A 15183-nucleotide genomic window follows, 5' to 3' on the forward strand; every position below is an offset into this window, starting at 1 on the left:
GTCTCCCTGATATGGCAATTGACACCTTGTTAGAGGAACTGAAGGCCAATCTAAATCCATAAGATGACGTGTCACAACATGACTTGGAAGCATCGTGATCAGTTGTATCTCGTAAATCTAGAAAAAAACATTCAACATGCCTGGCGGATTTACCTGCCAGCTGATGGAGACCACCGATCTGGTGTGTGCCAACTGTAGGGCTACCCAAAAAGCAACGTAGAGCGTACCCGAAACGCGCCGTGGGTTGGAAGTGCCCATTGGGGTCGGTCCCATTACCATCATCGCAGCCTACTGTCCCAATCAAGCCAATGCAAGAGACGGATCGGCAACGGACCTAAGAAGCGACATCATCAAACTGACTCGGCGGCAGAGGCACCTCAACGTGAAACACCAAACCTGGGGCAAGAGTCGATGCACTCAAAACGGTCTGATCCTCTTTAACGATCTCCAAGTAGGCCACTACAACATCGTAAGTCCGGATCCTCCCATCCAGTTGAGCAGATCCGGAGTTCATCGCCAATATGAGCAATATCATCGACTCGGTTCTAACCGTTTCCAAGCTTCCCGGCGTAACTACCATCGTGTCGGTGAAGCGCGGTTCCAGCGATACGTGGACAACGCAATCGAGTACGGCGTCCAGCTGGAGTCTACAGGAAACATCGACCAGTGTCTACAGTCCATCGATGAGGCGTTATCCTTGGCCCGGGTTCAACAAGTGCCGGTTTCCAAACTGGTGAGTAACTCTCTGAATCTAGACAACACAACCAAACGATATATCCAACTTCGTGACACCATAATACGGTAGTTTCAGCGTACTGGTCTGCCTCACTTGAAGACTCAACAAAATCATCAAACTCAGGTTGGTGGATTTGAGAAACAAAAACTTTTCTTAGCATTTACGCTCCCTCCCAGTCCGAGCAAAGCCATTTTTGAAAACCCAAAATTTTGAAAAACAAGTCGAGAACTATTCCCTTTCTCGCCCCCAACGCCAAACCCTGGTCATTTCCTTCCTATCTGAAAAAAGCACTTGTCAACTTTCACAATCTGGGCAATGCCATGGTTAGCCCGCACGAGTTTTCCGTCCAGGAAGCAATGACTAGAGTCGCCGGGTACTCCCGATGTTTCGAAAACGTTGAGTTGAAAAACTTGAGTCGAGACTTTTTCGAACTCTAGAGCTTGGCTTTTTCCCATTTCGCTGGATGCTGGCTAAAGTGATCTCAATTCAAACCCCCTACCAGCGCTTCAAGTTATCGCCTCATTAGCCTTTTATCAAAAACATCATATCAAGAAAACTGGGAACTCTGCCTGAAATCGAGCGACAGTTTAGGTAGCGTGGGTAGCGCAGTCTACACTGAAAAAACTGCGCACGCTCCATCCAAGTGTTTCATCAATTGGATATTAAAATGACTCCGCATTGTTATTAGAAGAATTTTTTTTATCGAATTCAATCATTTTTCACTTTCGTTTCATGTTGTCGCACACATCAACTTACATCCATGAGCCGCACTTCTTTTACGTATGATTCCAACATCCCTTTCAAGTGAATTACACTTGAATCTGCCCCACTGTTTCATCACAGTGATTATCATGTGCGAAACACTTTTAGTTGATTTGTTTTGTTTTGAAGTAGAATACTTCTCTCAGGAAGTTCGGCTACATAGGGATGTGAAATGAAAATCTAAAACCGAAAAAAGTGAAAAATATGTCCAATTTCAAATGCTAATAAATCGGCTAGTATTCGATGGATTTCCTTCGTTCTTGCAGCAATAGATTGGAAAATCTTCTAAGATTCTTCCCAAAAGAAGATAATTGTAGTTTTATTATTCATACTATTGTACTATTGAAAATAGTCCAGCCTTGTCAAAACGAAAAATTCGACCTCTGATTGGTCGTTATATGATTGCTTCCCAAGCACGGTCGACAGAATTATATACCTTGCAAATGAAAACATGCTATTTGGCCTATATAAGAGCCTGTTCCAGCCGAAGCCACTCATAATAATTCTAGACAGCTACGACAGCAGTCGTCCTTCCTTAGCAGCAGCACTAGCCCTGTGGTTGGTCACCACGTTTCGGGAGCAACGCGGTTCTTCTCGGCGTGTGTCGCCAGACTGCCTTATTCCCCCCGTGTTGGGGCAGCATGAAGATTGCCATCAGGAAATCCAATTTTGAACATCAAAATGCCTTTTTCAAGTCAAATAAACAAGTCATTGAAAGTTAATAATTTTTGACAACGCAAGCAAGCATTCTGTGTTGCGTCCTAGCGATTTGAATCTGTCTCACCCGTCTAATTTACTGAATGTGAAATAGCTTTCACAGTGCATGTTGCCCGTGTATCTTAATCCCCCACTGTTAGGGCAGCTCAAAGGTTGCGATCAGCAACCGATTTTGAACCGCAAAATGCCTTTTTCAAGGCAAATAAACAAATAATTGAAGGTTTATGATTTTCTGGCATCAACACAAGCAGACATTCTGTGCGGGATGCAATCAAATTCTGTTGTAGTTGTCTAATTTTCACTTAGTAAACCCCCCACTGTAGGGGCAGCGCAAAGGCTGCGATCAGCATAACCGACTTTGAATGACAAACTGCCCTGTTAGAACGCATTCACAAAAGTAGTTAGTTCGACTATGCAGAGCTAATATGAAGTCGATTCAATCAATCAGCATGAACATAATTTCGTCGTCTTCCAGCTGCCAAGTTGCAACATGATGCAACACGCAACAGCGAGCAAACGGAATCGCTTGATGTTACAAACCGCAATACGGTTAGGGGTAAAATAGTTGCGTGTGTGAGAGCACTAGCGGTGTTTACTAGCTGGATACAAAAATCAAATGCGAATTGTGGAATAATTCGTCTAAAGAATATTAGAAAATGGTAAAACTGAACATAAAGGCGTGGCCTATTTCGTAGCACCCTTCGGCTATAAAAGAGTGTTTCTGGGAAAACTAGCTACATTCATTAGTCGGAAGGTGAGCTGGATGGACCGTCCACAACGTTGACAGCAGTAGCAGCAGATATCAGCACTCACCAGTAACAGAGGATAGCAGCGGGTTGCGCCTGTGGCTGCCTTCAAATTAAACAAATCACTTGCCCTGTGGTTGGTCACCACGTCTCAGGTCTCTGCCAGGCTGAACGCCAACGCGAGCGATCGGGTGAGATTTTTGCCGTACATCAGCCGGCACTTCCTCTAATGGAAAAGTTGGATCATTTTGTTCAGAAGAATATTACTGTCGGTTAAATTACAGAGATGCGATTGCATTATATCCGATATGGAATTGAACAATTGTTCTTTTGAGGACAAATAAAACACTTAATTTGAAGAGTTAATAGCTTTGGGTACCAGTAGCAGTATTGTAACAGCCTCAGCGGTGCAGCCGGTACTTCCCTGAGGCCGATGTTATAAGGAAGTAAATGGAAGCGGCACGGCGAAACAGTTCGGGTGTGCTTAGATGCGCGTCATTTTTCGTTATTGATATTATTCCCCACATGAAACGACGCGCTTTCGTACGATAGCGGCGGTATTAGCGGTAGATGCATTTGCTAACACTCACTCCAGTAAATCCGTGTTTAATTTTCAATATGAAAACACCTTTATATTGTGTTGGCCGTGCGCATTAGGCCTCTGCCAGGCTAAACGCGAAAAGCGGCGCGAACCGATTCGCCCGGCCGTAGGTTAATGTACAGCCGTAAGTAGAGCTGTTTAAAAGTATTCTACTTCAACCTTGCGGTCGCGGCTTTGCACACAACCCTCCTGTGATTTTTTTTATATGTCAAATGAAGTGCCGTTTGTGCTGAAAAGTAGGAAAATGTCGAAAGATGAGAAGTCAGCGAGTGTCATACGGCCTTAGAAGTTCGACGATTTTCCGGACTACATCTGTAAGGTTTTGCAAGGTAAGTGATTTATGTCACGTAAAAGAATCGAATTCTAATTTTATTTCATTCTTCCAGCACAAGATCACAGAGATTCTGATGGAAGCATCTTTACGCTAGAGGCAAGTATTTGTTTACTAATTAAAATTAAATTCAATTAATTAAATTCTTTGTTTGCTTTACAGGCTTCTTCAACAGAGAAGTAAAGATAATATTTGGCGATGAATTATTTTTGTAAAAATTAAATTTTAAATTTTATAAATTAAATAAAGGTTATGTAATATGCAATCACTTCCATGTAAAACTATTTTCATTTCAAAATCGAATAAAAACCATTCGAAGCTCGGTAAACATTTATTTGAAATTCAAAATCCAAACACTTTATGTCTATATGTCATAACACGAGAATTGAAAGTGTTTTCCTTTTGAAAATGAGGTGTTGCACGATAAATAATTCTAAAGTGTTTCGCATATGAATTCTATATGTTTTGACCAGTAGGGCGAAATCAAGTGCAAAACACTTTATATTGTCGTGTCGATTTCTTTGAGTGTATTAAGTTCAGGTGAAACTGACGCATGCTAGTATGTGTGCTGACGTTGCGAATGCAATCCGAGGGAATGCCTTTTCCTATCCCTCGCTGTACATTTGACAGAGTAAAACCGAGGGGATGCCTTTTCCTATCCCTCGCTGTACATTTGACAGAGTAAAACCATGCAATCAGAACGCACATGCAAGAATATCGCGACCAGGGGGGATCTATCTGTCAAAAATCGTGTAACCAACATATTCGGCAACATGGTGTTTGTTTTGGTTTTTGTTCCTTTTGGTCATGAAATTGATCGATGTGAAATATTATAGAATTGGAATGTTTTTCATCAAAACTCGAGAAACCGCGAAAAACTTTCATGAATGTTGTTTAGCTATTCACATTTTTCCCCCATTATTGTTCATAGTTACAAACATCATGGACCAACAAACGTCATGGACCAACAAACGTCATGGACCAGAGTTGATCTGCGATAACACACACATATATGAAATTTGACAGCAGTGAATCCCCTCTGATCGCGACCTCGTAGTTATGTAACTACCATCACCTTCATAACAAGTTACCACTACCACCTTCAATAGAGGGAGTGCGCTGTTTAATTAGACGCTCGTCAATTGTATGGGATCGATCCGGAGATGCTAGTCTTCTCGATGTGATGATTTTGCTTTTATCAGCCATCTCAGATCTGTTTGAAAAACTGGTTCTCAACCGGTTAACTGGAGTTTGTCAATCAGAATAACATCCTCCCAGAGCAATTCGGGTTTAGGTAGGGTCACTGGTGAACTGTTCAACAACTCACTAGAGTCACTAAGATCTTAAGACGGAAAAAGTCCGTTAACAAAACATCTGCCATAGCATTGTTGGACGTCGAAAAGGCGTTTGATAATGTCTGGCTTTTCGGTTTGGTGTTCAAGCTACAGCGACTAAACTTCCCCGTCTTTATCGTGAAGATCATTAAGAATTATCTGTCGGACAGATCATTCCAGGTCTTCCTCAACAACACTCCTTCTGGAACGTTCAACGTAGATGCTGAGGTTACACAGGGTAGCCTCTTTGGTTCAACATCTTTACTCAGGCGCGCCTCCCCTTCCGGGTGGTGGCATCTTGTCTATATTCGCAGACGACACTGCCATCATCTGCAAGGGTCGAGTGATGAGAGCTCTTAGGAAATTCCAACAGCTGGAAGATCGGCATCAAGGCAGTTGAGATCCAGGCCATAATATTCCCGCATTCATAATCAACTCGACCTGTTTTGCCTGCCAACGTAAGAATCCAACTCGGTAACACCTCCATCGAATGGCCGAGTGAGGTTGTCTACCTCAATCCCATTTTGGTACAGATTACCTAGAAACAGCCCGGAAGAAACGGAAACACAGGAAAAGTTCATTATGTGCCTTCCCTAAACGAGGAAATCTTTCCAAGCAGCCTGTAACCCGTTGATATATTAAATCCAGTGGGCTCTCCATCAACCTCTAACGGCTGGACAAACCAACAGAGGGATGAACGGTACCGCTCCAGAAGGTGACATAGATACGCTCTACGGATTTGACGAGCTGTGGACGATCTTCAACGAGTTCTGTGATCATGTGAAGCAGGTCAAGAATGAATCATGATTGTAAATATGGGGCAATTGACCCTCGTTGCATCCGCGTTACCAACTGGAACGCTCGTTCTGAATGGACAACGAAACAAAACATCGACGTAGAAATTATCACCGAAACCAGGCTAAATCTAACATCCAACTACTCTCTCCCCAACCAAATCCGGCTAGATCGCCCCAAGCTTTGTAATGGCGCTGTCACCGTCAAACACGGCATTTGCTACGAAATTCGACGAGTATCAACGAAGCCATCGGCATAAAAATCCCAAGAATCCATGCTAATCTTCGTCAGTGTGTGGATAACAACTGTACATTCAATTTCTATACACGGAAAATCGTCATCATCAAAATTAACGGATACCAGAAGCGCCGTTGTGGTGGCCGTTGAATCAACCTTTCTATCCCCAGCTGGCACTACGTCGAATATGAACACCTTCCTACCCGATCGGGCATAGTCCAAGCCGGTTCACCCACAGCAAACTGAGTTCCGATTACTACCCGGTGTGGCGTGTATTTGAACTGAAACCAATACCGCTCCAGGTGAGACTAGAGTCATCGAGTCAATTGGATCACATTCAGCTGACTGTTGGACTCAAGCCTGCCCGACGAACCTGCCATCCGAAGAACCCTAAATGACCAACTGCAAATCTTCGAGGAAGCAGTGCGTATCGCAGAACCGATGGGGTGGCAATTTGCCGCGATAGATGCCCACACCGTAGGATAATCCAATAGCGAAAATACGGAATAACAAGCCGCCATTCTCAATTGTATCATAGCAACAATTCGAAACGACCAGTTCTGTGCCGATATTGGTGAAATGGGTGGCCATTTAAAATTATTCTGAAAGGTGGCGAAACTCCTCAGCGATACCACCGTTGAAGAACGATGAAGGAGGTTTTCTGGTGTGTGTCCCCGAGAGGGTAAATGCTACGGCCAGCAAACTCGTCTTGGCAGTATGGACACGGTACTTCAAACCCAGTTAGAGCATTAAAATATCACGATGCTGCGATTAAACGTGACAAAATACGAAGGCGACTATTTTCGGCTTTCGGAAGACAAGGAAAGTTATTCTCATTCTGATGCCCGTAAAGGGCTCCATCCTACCGACAAGCAGCAGATTCATCGCATTATTATCAGCTTCAGCGGTAAGCAAGATTTTCGGAAGACTCATACTGAAACAATCGCTCTCCTACAACACTACCACGGCCCTACTGGATGTGAAAAAACATTCGCCAATGTGTGACATCTTGTCCAGCCTAGATCCAGTTGTACCTGGTCAAAACGGCCAGGAACTTTTAAGCAATCGCTGTTTTTGAGTCCATTTTAATAAAACGAATTCTAAACAACCTGACATTCCAACTGGAATACCTCAAGGCAGCCTATTGGGCTCAGTTCTCTACAGCATATTTATATTCGACGTGCCACCACTTACCAGTTGATGCAAGTTATCGTTGTATGCAGATAACAGCACGACATTGGCAAATGAACGACCGCCAAAGGACTACCGGGACCGGCTGCAGCGTGGGGTAACTGCGTACCTGTCAGCTGAAAAACGAAACTGAATGGAGCGAAAACTCAAACAGTAATGTTAAAGCAAGGCCAATCACAAATCTCTCTCCACCGGAAAATTTCCGGGGCTTATTACGGAAGTCACTTCACGGTGAAGTGACAACCGTAATAGGCACGGTGAAAGTGATTCCCATTTGATTTGCACGCGTCTTTTTTCACCGTGAGATTTTTTTACTTCGTTCTCACCGTGAGGTGACATCCGTAATAAGCCCCTCCGTATCACAAGATTATTAAATTCGAATTCGAATCGATCATTGCGACAAGCAATTTCCAATTTGTCCGAATCATTCTTTTTTTTTAGCTAAATGTCTTTTGCAAGAATTCAAGCCCTTCAAAAGTATATAAAAACAAAGACATCAAACCTTTATCTTATGTGTGTCGACAGACGGTACCGTAAAGCGCCCTTATTTTGCGCGGCTCTTAATTCTACGCACTTCGTATTAAAATGTTAAAAAATATCAATTTAAAGCATATATCCAAAAATTATGTTTGGAAGTGATTTCCTATATATTTACTGTAAACTTTCTGCTTATGTTTCCTTTTTAACTAAACGGCCTCAACATTTTGATACGAAGTGCGCAGAATTAGGGCGCCTCACGCTAGTTAAATCCAGAGCAAAAGTAGCACTTTTAAATGATTTCTTTTAAAAAGAAATTGACACTACCTGTTGATAGCAATACCACTTATTTTAAAATTTATTCAAGGTATCAATGACGCTGATTCCACCTTCACATCGGACAGCAATGGTCCGGCCATTATGCCAACATCGTGCAGCTCCAGATCTTCTTCCTTAATCTGAATGCAGCTCAGCTCACTCGAACCCATAGCCAGCTGCATACCCTCCTCCAGTTTAACCAAATCCACCAGACCAGCCTTGTCGATGTACATCTCCCTGCCAAACCATTCGTCGTGTTCTTCGATAAATTCGGCAAAACAGTCGAGGAACTTGAGCAGTAGCTTTAGATTCTCGTCCGCCATGGCTGTAGCCGAAAGAAACTCCGGCAGTTTCACGATTAGCCGCGCTAGATGAGTTGCACCGTAAATCATCGACGGCTCGGCTGGGGCATCCGATGGCAGAATTTTCCACGCGAAAGAATCATCTAGAATTTCCTTAGTTTGGAATGAAATTGTGATGCTCGAACGAAACGAAGCTTTCAGTAGCGAATAAGCTAGTGCCTGTGGTGCCCCTGGCGTTAGTGTTTCCGGTTTAATCGAACTTAAATCGAGCATAAATTCATTTTCCTCATTCTTGTGCGAACGCAATCGCCGCCGTTTCTTCTCTTCCTGAGCAGCTGTCAAACCAGCACTAGATATCGCTGCTTCAGCGTGATCAATAGCAGGATCAACGACCGGAGATTCCAATCGTGTGGTTAACAAATCCAGTGAGAAACTAGGTGACGCAACGTAAGTGAAATTATTCAAATACTCAGGCGAGAGAACCAACTCGGCCTGCTGTCGCTCTTGTGGATAGAGCAAATAATCCTTCAGAGTAAAGTCAAAGTACAACCGTAAACCGTCGGCCACCTCCTTGCAAAGTTCAATGTTTGTACGAATTGCTTCGTAGTCTTTTGTTTTTTGATCTCCTCTCATGAAAGAACTATTTCGCCGGCGCAGCTTCGTCTGTTCTTGACCAATCTCGAACAGCTGCCGAATTGTATAGTGCCGCACAAAGTTCTCCAGGATTGTAACGATCGGAAGCTGAGCCGGAACTTCGATAAGATTATTCTGCGCTATCATTCGATAATCAAACTCAAGCAGTCGCTTCAGTTTGTCACCAAATTGAACATAAACCTTTTCCTCTTCGTGATTGCTTTCCACGGAGCTGCTGTAGTATTCCGTATCAGGGTCTAAATTTGCTGCAAAAATTAAGTTTTAATTCACTGGAAAGGGGACTGAAATCTTACAAATAAACCGTCAATAGTAGTAGTAGTAGTAGTAGTGAAATCTGTCTCTTCTCGACCGAAACCGTTACTGCAGGAGCTGCCATCTTCAGAAGAGGCCAGATTCGGCATTTTCTGAGTACTTGCCGTCAAACTTTCGATGCGTGCCGTTAAACTTTTCTCTCTTTGCTTTTTACGTTCTTTACGATACAAATAAGTACCTCTGAAAAGAGATAATGTTAAAAACCTGTTCAACGATTTAAAGCAAGCCAAACTTACTGATAAAGCTGCGATTTTTCCGCCAAATCTTTCTGCAACTGGCGATTCTCTTCGGTGTCCTTAAGGAGGAAGTCCTCACTGACCTTACGGTCCCAGGAAGAGTTCCATCCTTGGAAGTGAATAAGATACTCAATCACGCGTCTTCCTCGTTTGTCTTTACCCTCGGAAACATCTAAAACCTACGATAGAGTGAAGCAAAAACGGTTGGTGGTGACGCTTTGTAACCGGTTTCTATATGTAGCCTTCATTAACCTACCTTGGAATCGTACAGCACTTTCGCCTTTGTGGGGTCCGGTTCGTAACAGAGCACTTTCTCCCCATCCATAAACTTGTACTTATGGCCCCGAGTGGACACCATTATTGAGGAATCAATCTTGAAGCCGTTTTGTGGACACCGAAACAGAATAAATTCGATAAAACTGCGTATTTTCTGCAGAAACAATCGGGAAAATATTTTTTTGCGCTTTGTTTTGATTCTAAAATGCTGGGGTTGGGCGATACAGTCGCGATGCTGTCAGTTTCGATCTTATCGATACGTGGAGTTATATGTTACTGTAGAATACTCTATATCACATAAAATGTAAAATAAAATGTTATCTGCAAAACTTTGAGAAGATGGCTCATGTAAAAACATCTGTTTGTGTGATTGAAAACTCGGTCGAAAATTAACTTGTTTATAATTAAAATTCGAGTCATTTTTTTGCCCATTCGAAATACAAAGATCGTCGATCAAACACTCATTTTATGTCTGAATCTCGGATGGGAAACATATATAACATATATCCTACAGGAAAAAGCAAGGTAAAAATTATAGGAACTGAATTAAAACACAAACAGCCAAATTGGGTGCTTAATGATGATAATGATATTTCAAATATTTTTTGTTTTTTCCCGTTTCCTTTTTTTCAAGCGTTCAACATATCTGAATAAATTTGATGGAGCGGTAAACAGTGAAAAATAGTTCTCCGCCCATATATTTTTGAATTCGATAATTTTTTTTATCAACGTGAACGCTGGGCTGAACTCACTATTAGTCAGTTTCGTTCGTAAACAACTGAATAGATTGTATTTTAACAATTCAATTTCGTTAATCATTACTGCCAATTAAATTTTGGTACCAGAAATTCTACCTTTTCCTCTGTATATTTAGAATATTTAGCTGAAAACTTCAAGCGAAATTAAATTTAAATGAAGAACTATGTTACTGTTATTATACCTTCAGCAATGTACTTTGAATTACAGCTGATACAAAAAGAATAACAGTCTGCCAGCCCTATCTAAGAAGCTGTCAAAAAGCATTCACTGCTTTGTTTTGATTTCACAGAATTAAATTCGTGTTAATATTGTATTTTGCTGGAAATTCGACGATAAAATCAAGCAAAATGATGAACCCTCAACCAACACTTTACGGCATCCAGAGTACGGCCGGTGCCGTACCGGTAAGGAACCCAAAAGGTACGTACAAGTAATTTTTCCAAAGGTTTTCCACTATAAACCAAACAATCGTTCCGTAGGTGAATTGTCGATGCAAAAGGTGAAAGTGCATCGTTACGTATCGGGAAAGCGTCCGGAATATGCTCAGTACGCGAGCAGTGACGAGGAATCGGACGACGATGACTTCATGGACAATCGCAGGGCAGCGGCAGCGGAAGAGCACAATCGTGAGCAGCGTCGTCGGGAGCGTTCGCCAGCGGAAGACGATGACGCCCTGCCGGATGATGTGGACGATCCTCGCCTGCGTCGTTTGCAGGCTGTTCGTGCTACCGAGGCCGTTGAAATTGAGCGGGAGAGACGCGAACGGCATCGGGTAATCCACGAACCGGAACTGGTTCAGTCGGACGACGAGAAGGAGCAGGAGGAGGAAGAAGAGTCAGCTCCTGTTGAGGAAGACCCAAGACAGCATTTACGCCATCGAAGACGACCGGAGGAATCGGATGATGATGAGGAGGAGGAAGATGAAGCTGCGGAGGATGGTGAAGGGATTAGTTTACGGCGGCGTCGAATCTCCGTTGGTTCCGAATCCGAGTCTGAAGCGGAACTGAGCGATTCGGAAATCGAACGTCGCCGACAGATGCTTAAAATGAGAATGCTTCAGCAGAAACGGGAGGAGGAAGTGCTGCAAAAGGAGGATGAGGGCCAGTCGGAAACGTCCGAGTCCGAGAGTTCGGAGTATGAAGAAACGGAGAGCGAAGAGGAAAATGAACCTCGACTGAAACCGTTGTTCGTTCGCAAGAAGGATCGCACCACTGTCATCGAGAAAGAACGAGAGGCCAACAAGCAGAAGCAGTTGGAGTATGAGGCTAAGAAAGCTGCTAAAGACCGTCGTCGTCAGACGTTGAAATTGGTAGAGGACAGTATCAAGAAAGACATGGAAAAGGTTAAGGTGGATAATGAACCCAACCTAGCGGATGTTAATACTGATGACGAGAATGACGAGGTTGAGTATGAAGCTTGGAAGTTGCGTGAGTTAAAGCGAATCAAGCGCGATCGCGAAGAGAAGGAGGCGCTCGAAAAGGAGAAGATTGAAATTGAACGCTTGCGGAACATGTCCGACGACGAACGTCGCCAGGAGCAGCGGCTTAACCCGAAGGTCATCACAAACAAAACCGTTAAGGGTAAATACAAGTTCTTGCAGAAATACTACCACCGGGGAGCATTCTATCTGGACAATGAGGATCAGGTTTACAAGCAGGACTTCTCAGCGCCAACGCTGGAGGACCACTTCGACAAGACGATTCTGCCCAAGGTCATGCAGGTCAAGAACTTCGGTCGCTGTGGTCGAACCAAGTACACTCACTTGGTGGATCAAGATACTACGAAATTCGACTCGCCCTGGTTCAATGACACGGCTAACAACGTCAAGTTCCACAACGAGCGGGCGGGCGGAATGCGGCAGGTGTTTGACAAGCCTTCTCTGTACAAAAAGAAACGCGATATGTAATATATTTTTCTCGTGTATTAATGTTAAATGAATGTATTAGCAAATAAGGTTATTATAAAAATAGAGGAACAAAGAGAATAAATTTACTCACTGTTTGTGCGTAGTCGTCACAAAAATTTGCATATTTCGAGAGAAAACTGCAAGCACTTGTAGCAAATCGTGCTCGCTTTTTTGGTCGAGATCCTAAAAGTGGAAGAGTATAAACTTTAGCTTAGGCTGTAATTTAACAATGGGTGTAACAATGTACCGCTAGACAATCCGTTAACAGAAGAAATTTGCATCCCTCACTCGAAAGAAAGCACAGGAAGAACAGAAGATTTGGTGAGGCCAATATGCCGCTGGAATCCGCTTCGAGCTTGCGCTGGTCCTTGTTAACAAAGCATATCGAGAGACCAATAGCATCGCTGATGTTGATCTGTTTCTAGGGGAGAAATGAAAGAAGGTTTTGAATCAAGGGCATGACATCATGCTATCTCTTCCTAATGTGAGAGTAAAGAGTTATTCCTGCAACCATTTCACGTTAAATGGAATTTTTGCTGGACTTTTTTGATATCTGTCAAGGGAACCGAGGATCAAGAGATGTTGGAAACGCAAGTGTATGGAATTGGACAGCGATAGCATAGTGCTGGTTTAAATGCGCAAGCACTTGCATACAAGTTATTAAAGCTTTCATAAAAACTTATGAAAATAAAATTAAATCATTTAATGCATAAATTAATGTTGCAAATCTTAAGAGTTTTATTCGTAAAAATGAGCTTTTGTCCAGGGGCCTATAAACGTTAACATTTTGCCTATCAGACATAAATTCATCACGGCGGTAATATTTCATTTCAAATGCTTACAAAACTTTTCTTATTCATTGAAAGTGCACATTGTACTGAAAACAAATGTTGAGCTCTTGTTTTTTTCCATCTAAAACGACATTTACTCGACAATAAGTCTACCGACAAAATGGGACGTTTACTCTATTACACTCGTTTTAGGGCAAACCAACCAAAAAGTGGGTATCAGAAACGCTGGTACCAGAATCAATGAGTGGTAGATGAAAAATGTATGGAGTTTGACGTCCACAAGAGCCCCCTGCTTTTGTCATACGGAATGCGTGCCAGATTATTGTCGAACTTCTGTCAAACTGGCAACCCTGGTCACACAGCGAAAAAAGAGCCAATCCCGTTCGACCAAATCAGTGTTGAGTAGGACAGAATCGCGACTAGCTACAAGCTGACGAAGAGCAGCAGCACAGAAAACATTCAATTTTTCCCTGTCCAACAGAAGTAAACCAACCGTCGTTAGCGGATATCCGCCTGGAAGGTAGTAAACAGTTGAATACGTGACTTTTAATATTGAAAAACTAATAACTTAATTTTTTCCAACAGAAAGATAACCGGCTGAACCGGTGCAGGAGGAAAAAGGAACACATACACACGAACAGCACTTCTTCCATTGCAAGCCATTACGAACAGCACAAGAAGCGAAAAGACTGATTAGACTTTTTAGGGGACAGAAGAAAAAGGAAAAAATGGGCACGTCATCGGTTTGGAGTTCCGTTGTTCTGTTAGTGACCGTTCTGATCGGTTCCGGTCAGGCATTGTACTCCTCAGGGGACGATGTTATTGCCCTTACGGAGGGTAACTTCGACCGGCTGGTGGTGAAGAGTGATGAAGTTTGGGTTGTCGAATTTTACGCTCCATTCTGTGGCCACTGTCGAAACCTGGTTCCGGAGTATAAAAAAGCGGCAACAGCGCTGAAGGGAGTGATTAAGGTGGGTGGCGTCAACTGCGAAGAAGAGCAAGGTCTATGCGGCCAGCACGGCGTTCGAGGTTATCCTACCATAAAAATCTTTGGTGCTAACAAGCGATCGCCGGTGGATTACACCGGACAACGAACGGCTAAAGATATTGCCGAAGGAGCACTGGCAGAAGCGAAAAAGAAGATTAAAAACGTCCTTGGTGGTGGATCCAGTGGCGGCGGATCTTCGGATAGTGGAAGCGGCTCTGATGATGTGGTTGAGCTAACAGATGCTAACTTCGATAAGCTGGTACTGAACAGTGATGACGTGTGGCTGGTCGAGTTTTTTGCGCCTTGGTGTGGACATTGCAAAAACCTTGCCCCACAGTGGGCTAAGGCGGCCACCGAGCTGAAAGGCAAGGTGAAGCTTGGAGCTTTGGATGCCACCGTGCACACGATAAAGGCCCAACAGTACGGCGTTCAAGGTTATCCAACAATCAAATACTTCCCAGGTGGATCGAAGGACAAAGACTCGGTACGGGAATACGACGGCGGCCGGACGGCATCAGACATCGTTACCTGGGCGCTGGAGAAGTACAGCGAAAACATTCCAGCACCGGAGATTGTGCAGTTAACTTCGGAGAAAGTTTCCAAGGAAACTTGTCAGGAAAAGCCGCTCTGTGTGGTCTCTGTTTTACCCCACATTCTGGACTGTGATGCAGCCTGTCGTAACAATTATCTCGCTATATTAGCGAAAATGGGAGA

General features: G+C 43.4%; 4 protein-coding genes across 5 annotated transcripts in view; 2 read left to right on the forward strand and 2 right to left on the reverse strand.

The window, feature by feature from the left end:
• Positions 1–8257: 8257 nt before the first annotated feature.
• LOC129732527 (male-specific lethal 3 homolog) lies at positions 8258–10240 on the reverse strand. Of its 2 annotated transcripts, none has more exons than XM_055693482.1 (4): positions 10006–10240; positions 9750–9928; positions 9503–9693; positions 8258–9437 (listed from the first exon to the last, which is right to left on the reverse strand). In XM_055693482.1, the coding sequence occupies exons 1-4, from the start codon at positions 10105–10107 to the stop codon at positions 8290–8292; spliced, it is 1620 nt and encodes a 539-aa protein (XP_055549457.1). In that variant the 5' UTR covers positions 10108–10240; the 3' UTR covers positions 8258–8289. The 2 variants fall into 2 exon arrangements, with proteins under 2 accessions (XP_055549457.1, XP_055549456.1); XM_055693481.1 differs by having other exon boundaries at positions 8258–9446.
• Positions 10132–15183, reverse strand: part of LOC129732525 (uncharacterized) — a 14931-nt gene continuing 9879 nt past the window's right edge. The window contains exons 4-6 of the mRNA XM_055693479.1: positions 12938–13111; positions 12782–12873; positions 10132–10313 (exon numbers count right to left, since the gene is read on the reverse strand). Of these exons, the coding sequence (XP_055549454.1) occupies positions 10292–10313; positions 12782–12873; positions 12938–13111 (288 nt within the window). The 3' untranslated portion in view covers positions 10132–10291. The remainder of the gene's footprint in view (positions 10314–12781; positions 12874–12937; positions 13112–15183) is intronic.
• On the forward strand, positions 11037–12916 carry LOC129732528 (microfibrillar-associated protein 1). Its single transcript, XM_055693483.1, has 2 exons — positions 11037–11204; positions 11264–12916. Exons 1-2 carry the CDS (start codon positions 11132–11134, stop codon positions 12688–12690), a joined length of 1500 nt encoding a protein of 499 aa, XP_055549458.1. The 5' UTR covers positions 11037–11131; the 3' UTR covers positions 12691–12916.
• LOC129732529 (protein disulfide-isomerase A6 homolog) overlaps positions 13843–15183 on the forward strand; it is a 1795-nt gene continuing 454 nt past the window's right edge. The window contains exons 1-2 of the mRNA XM_055693484.1: positions 13843–14001; positions 14067–15183. The exon at positions 14067–15183 is cut by the window's right edge and continues 454 nt beyond it. Coding sequence (XP_055549459.1) covers positions 14210–15183 — 974 coding nt within the window. The 5' untranslated portion in view covers positions 13843–14001; positions 14067–14209. The remainder of the gene's footprint in view (positions 14002–14066) is intronic.

Source organism: Wyeomyia smithii, chromosome 3 (assembly GCF_029784165.1).
Source record: "Wyeomyia smithii strain HCP4-BCI-WySm-NY-G18 chromosome 3, ASM2978416v1, whole genome shotgun sequence".
Classification (NCBI taxonomy): Eukaryota; Metazoa; Arthropoda; class Insecta; order Diptera; family Culicidae; genus Wyeomyia; species Wyeomyia smithii.

Bases quoted from the DNA above. Each gene is read 5' to 3' on its own strand.
- LOC129732528 (XM_055693483.1), top strand. From the start codon at position 11,132: ATGATGAACCCTCAACCAACACTTTACGGCATCCAGAGTACGGCCGGT. The intron at 11,205-11,263 runs GTACGTACAAGT...ATCGTTCCGTAG, and splicing joins ACCGGTAAGGAACCCAAAAG to GTGAATTGTCGATGCAAAAG.
- LOC129732527 (XM_055693481.1), bottom strand. From the start codon at position 10,107: ATGGTGTCCACTCGGGGCCATAAGTACAAGTTTATGGATGGGGAGAAA. The intron at 9,694-9,749 runs GTAAGTTTGGCT...ATCTCTTTTCAG, and splicing joins GAAAAATCGCAGCTTTATCA to AGGTACTTATTTGTATCGTA. The intron at 9,447-9,502 runs GTTTATTTGTAA...TAATTTTTGCAG, and splicing joins TACTACTACTACTATTGACG to CAAATTTAGACCCTGATACG.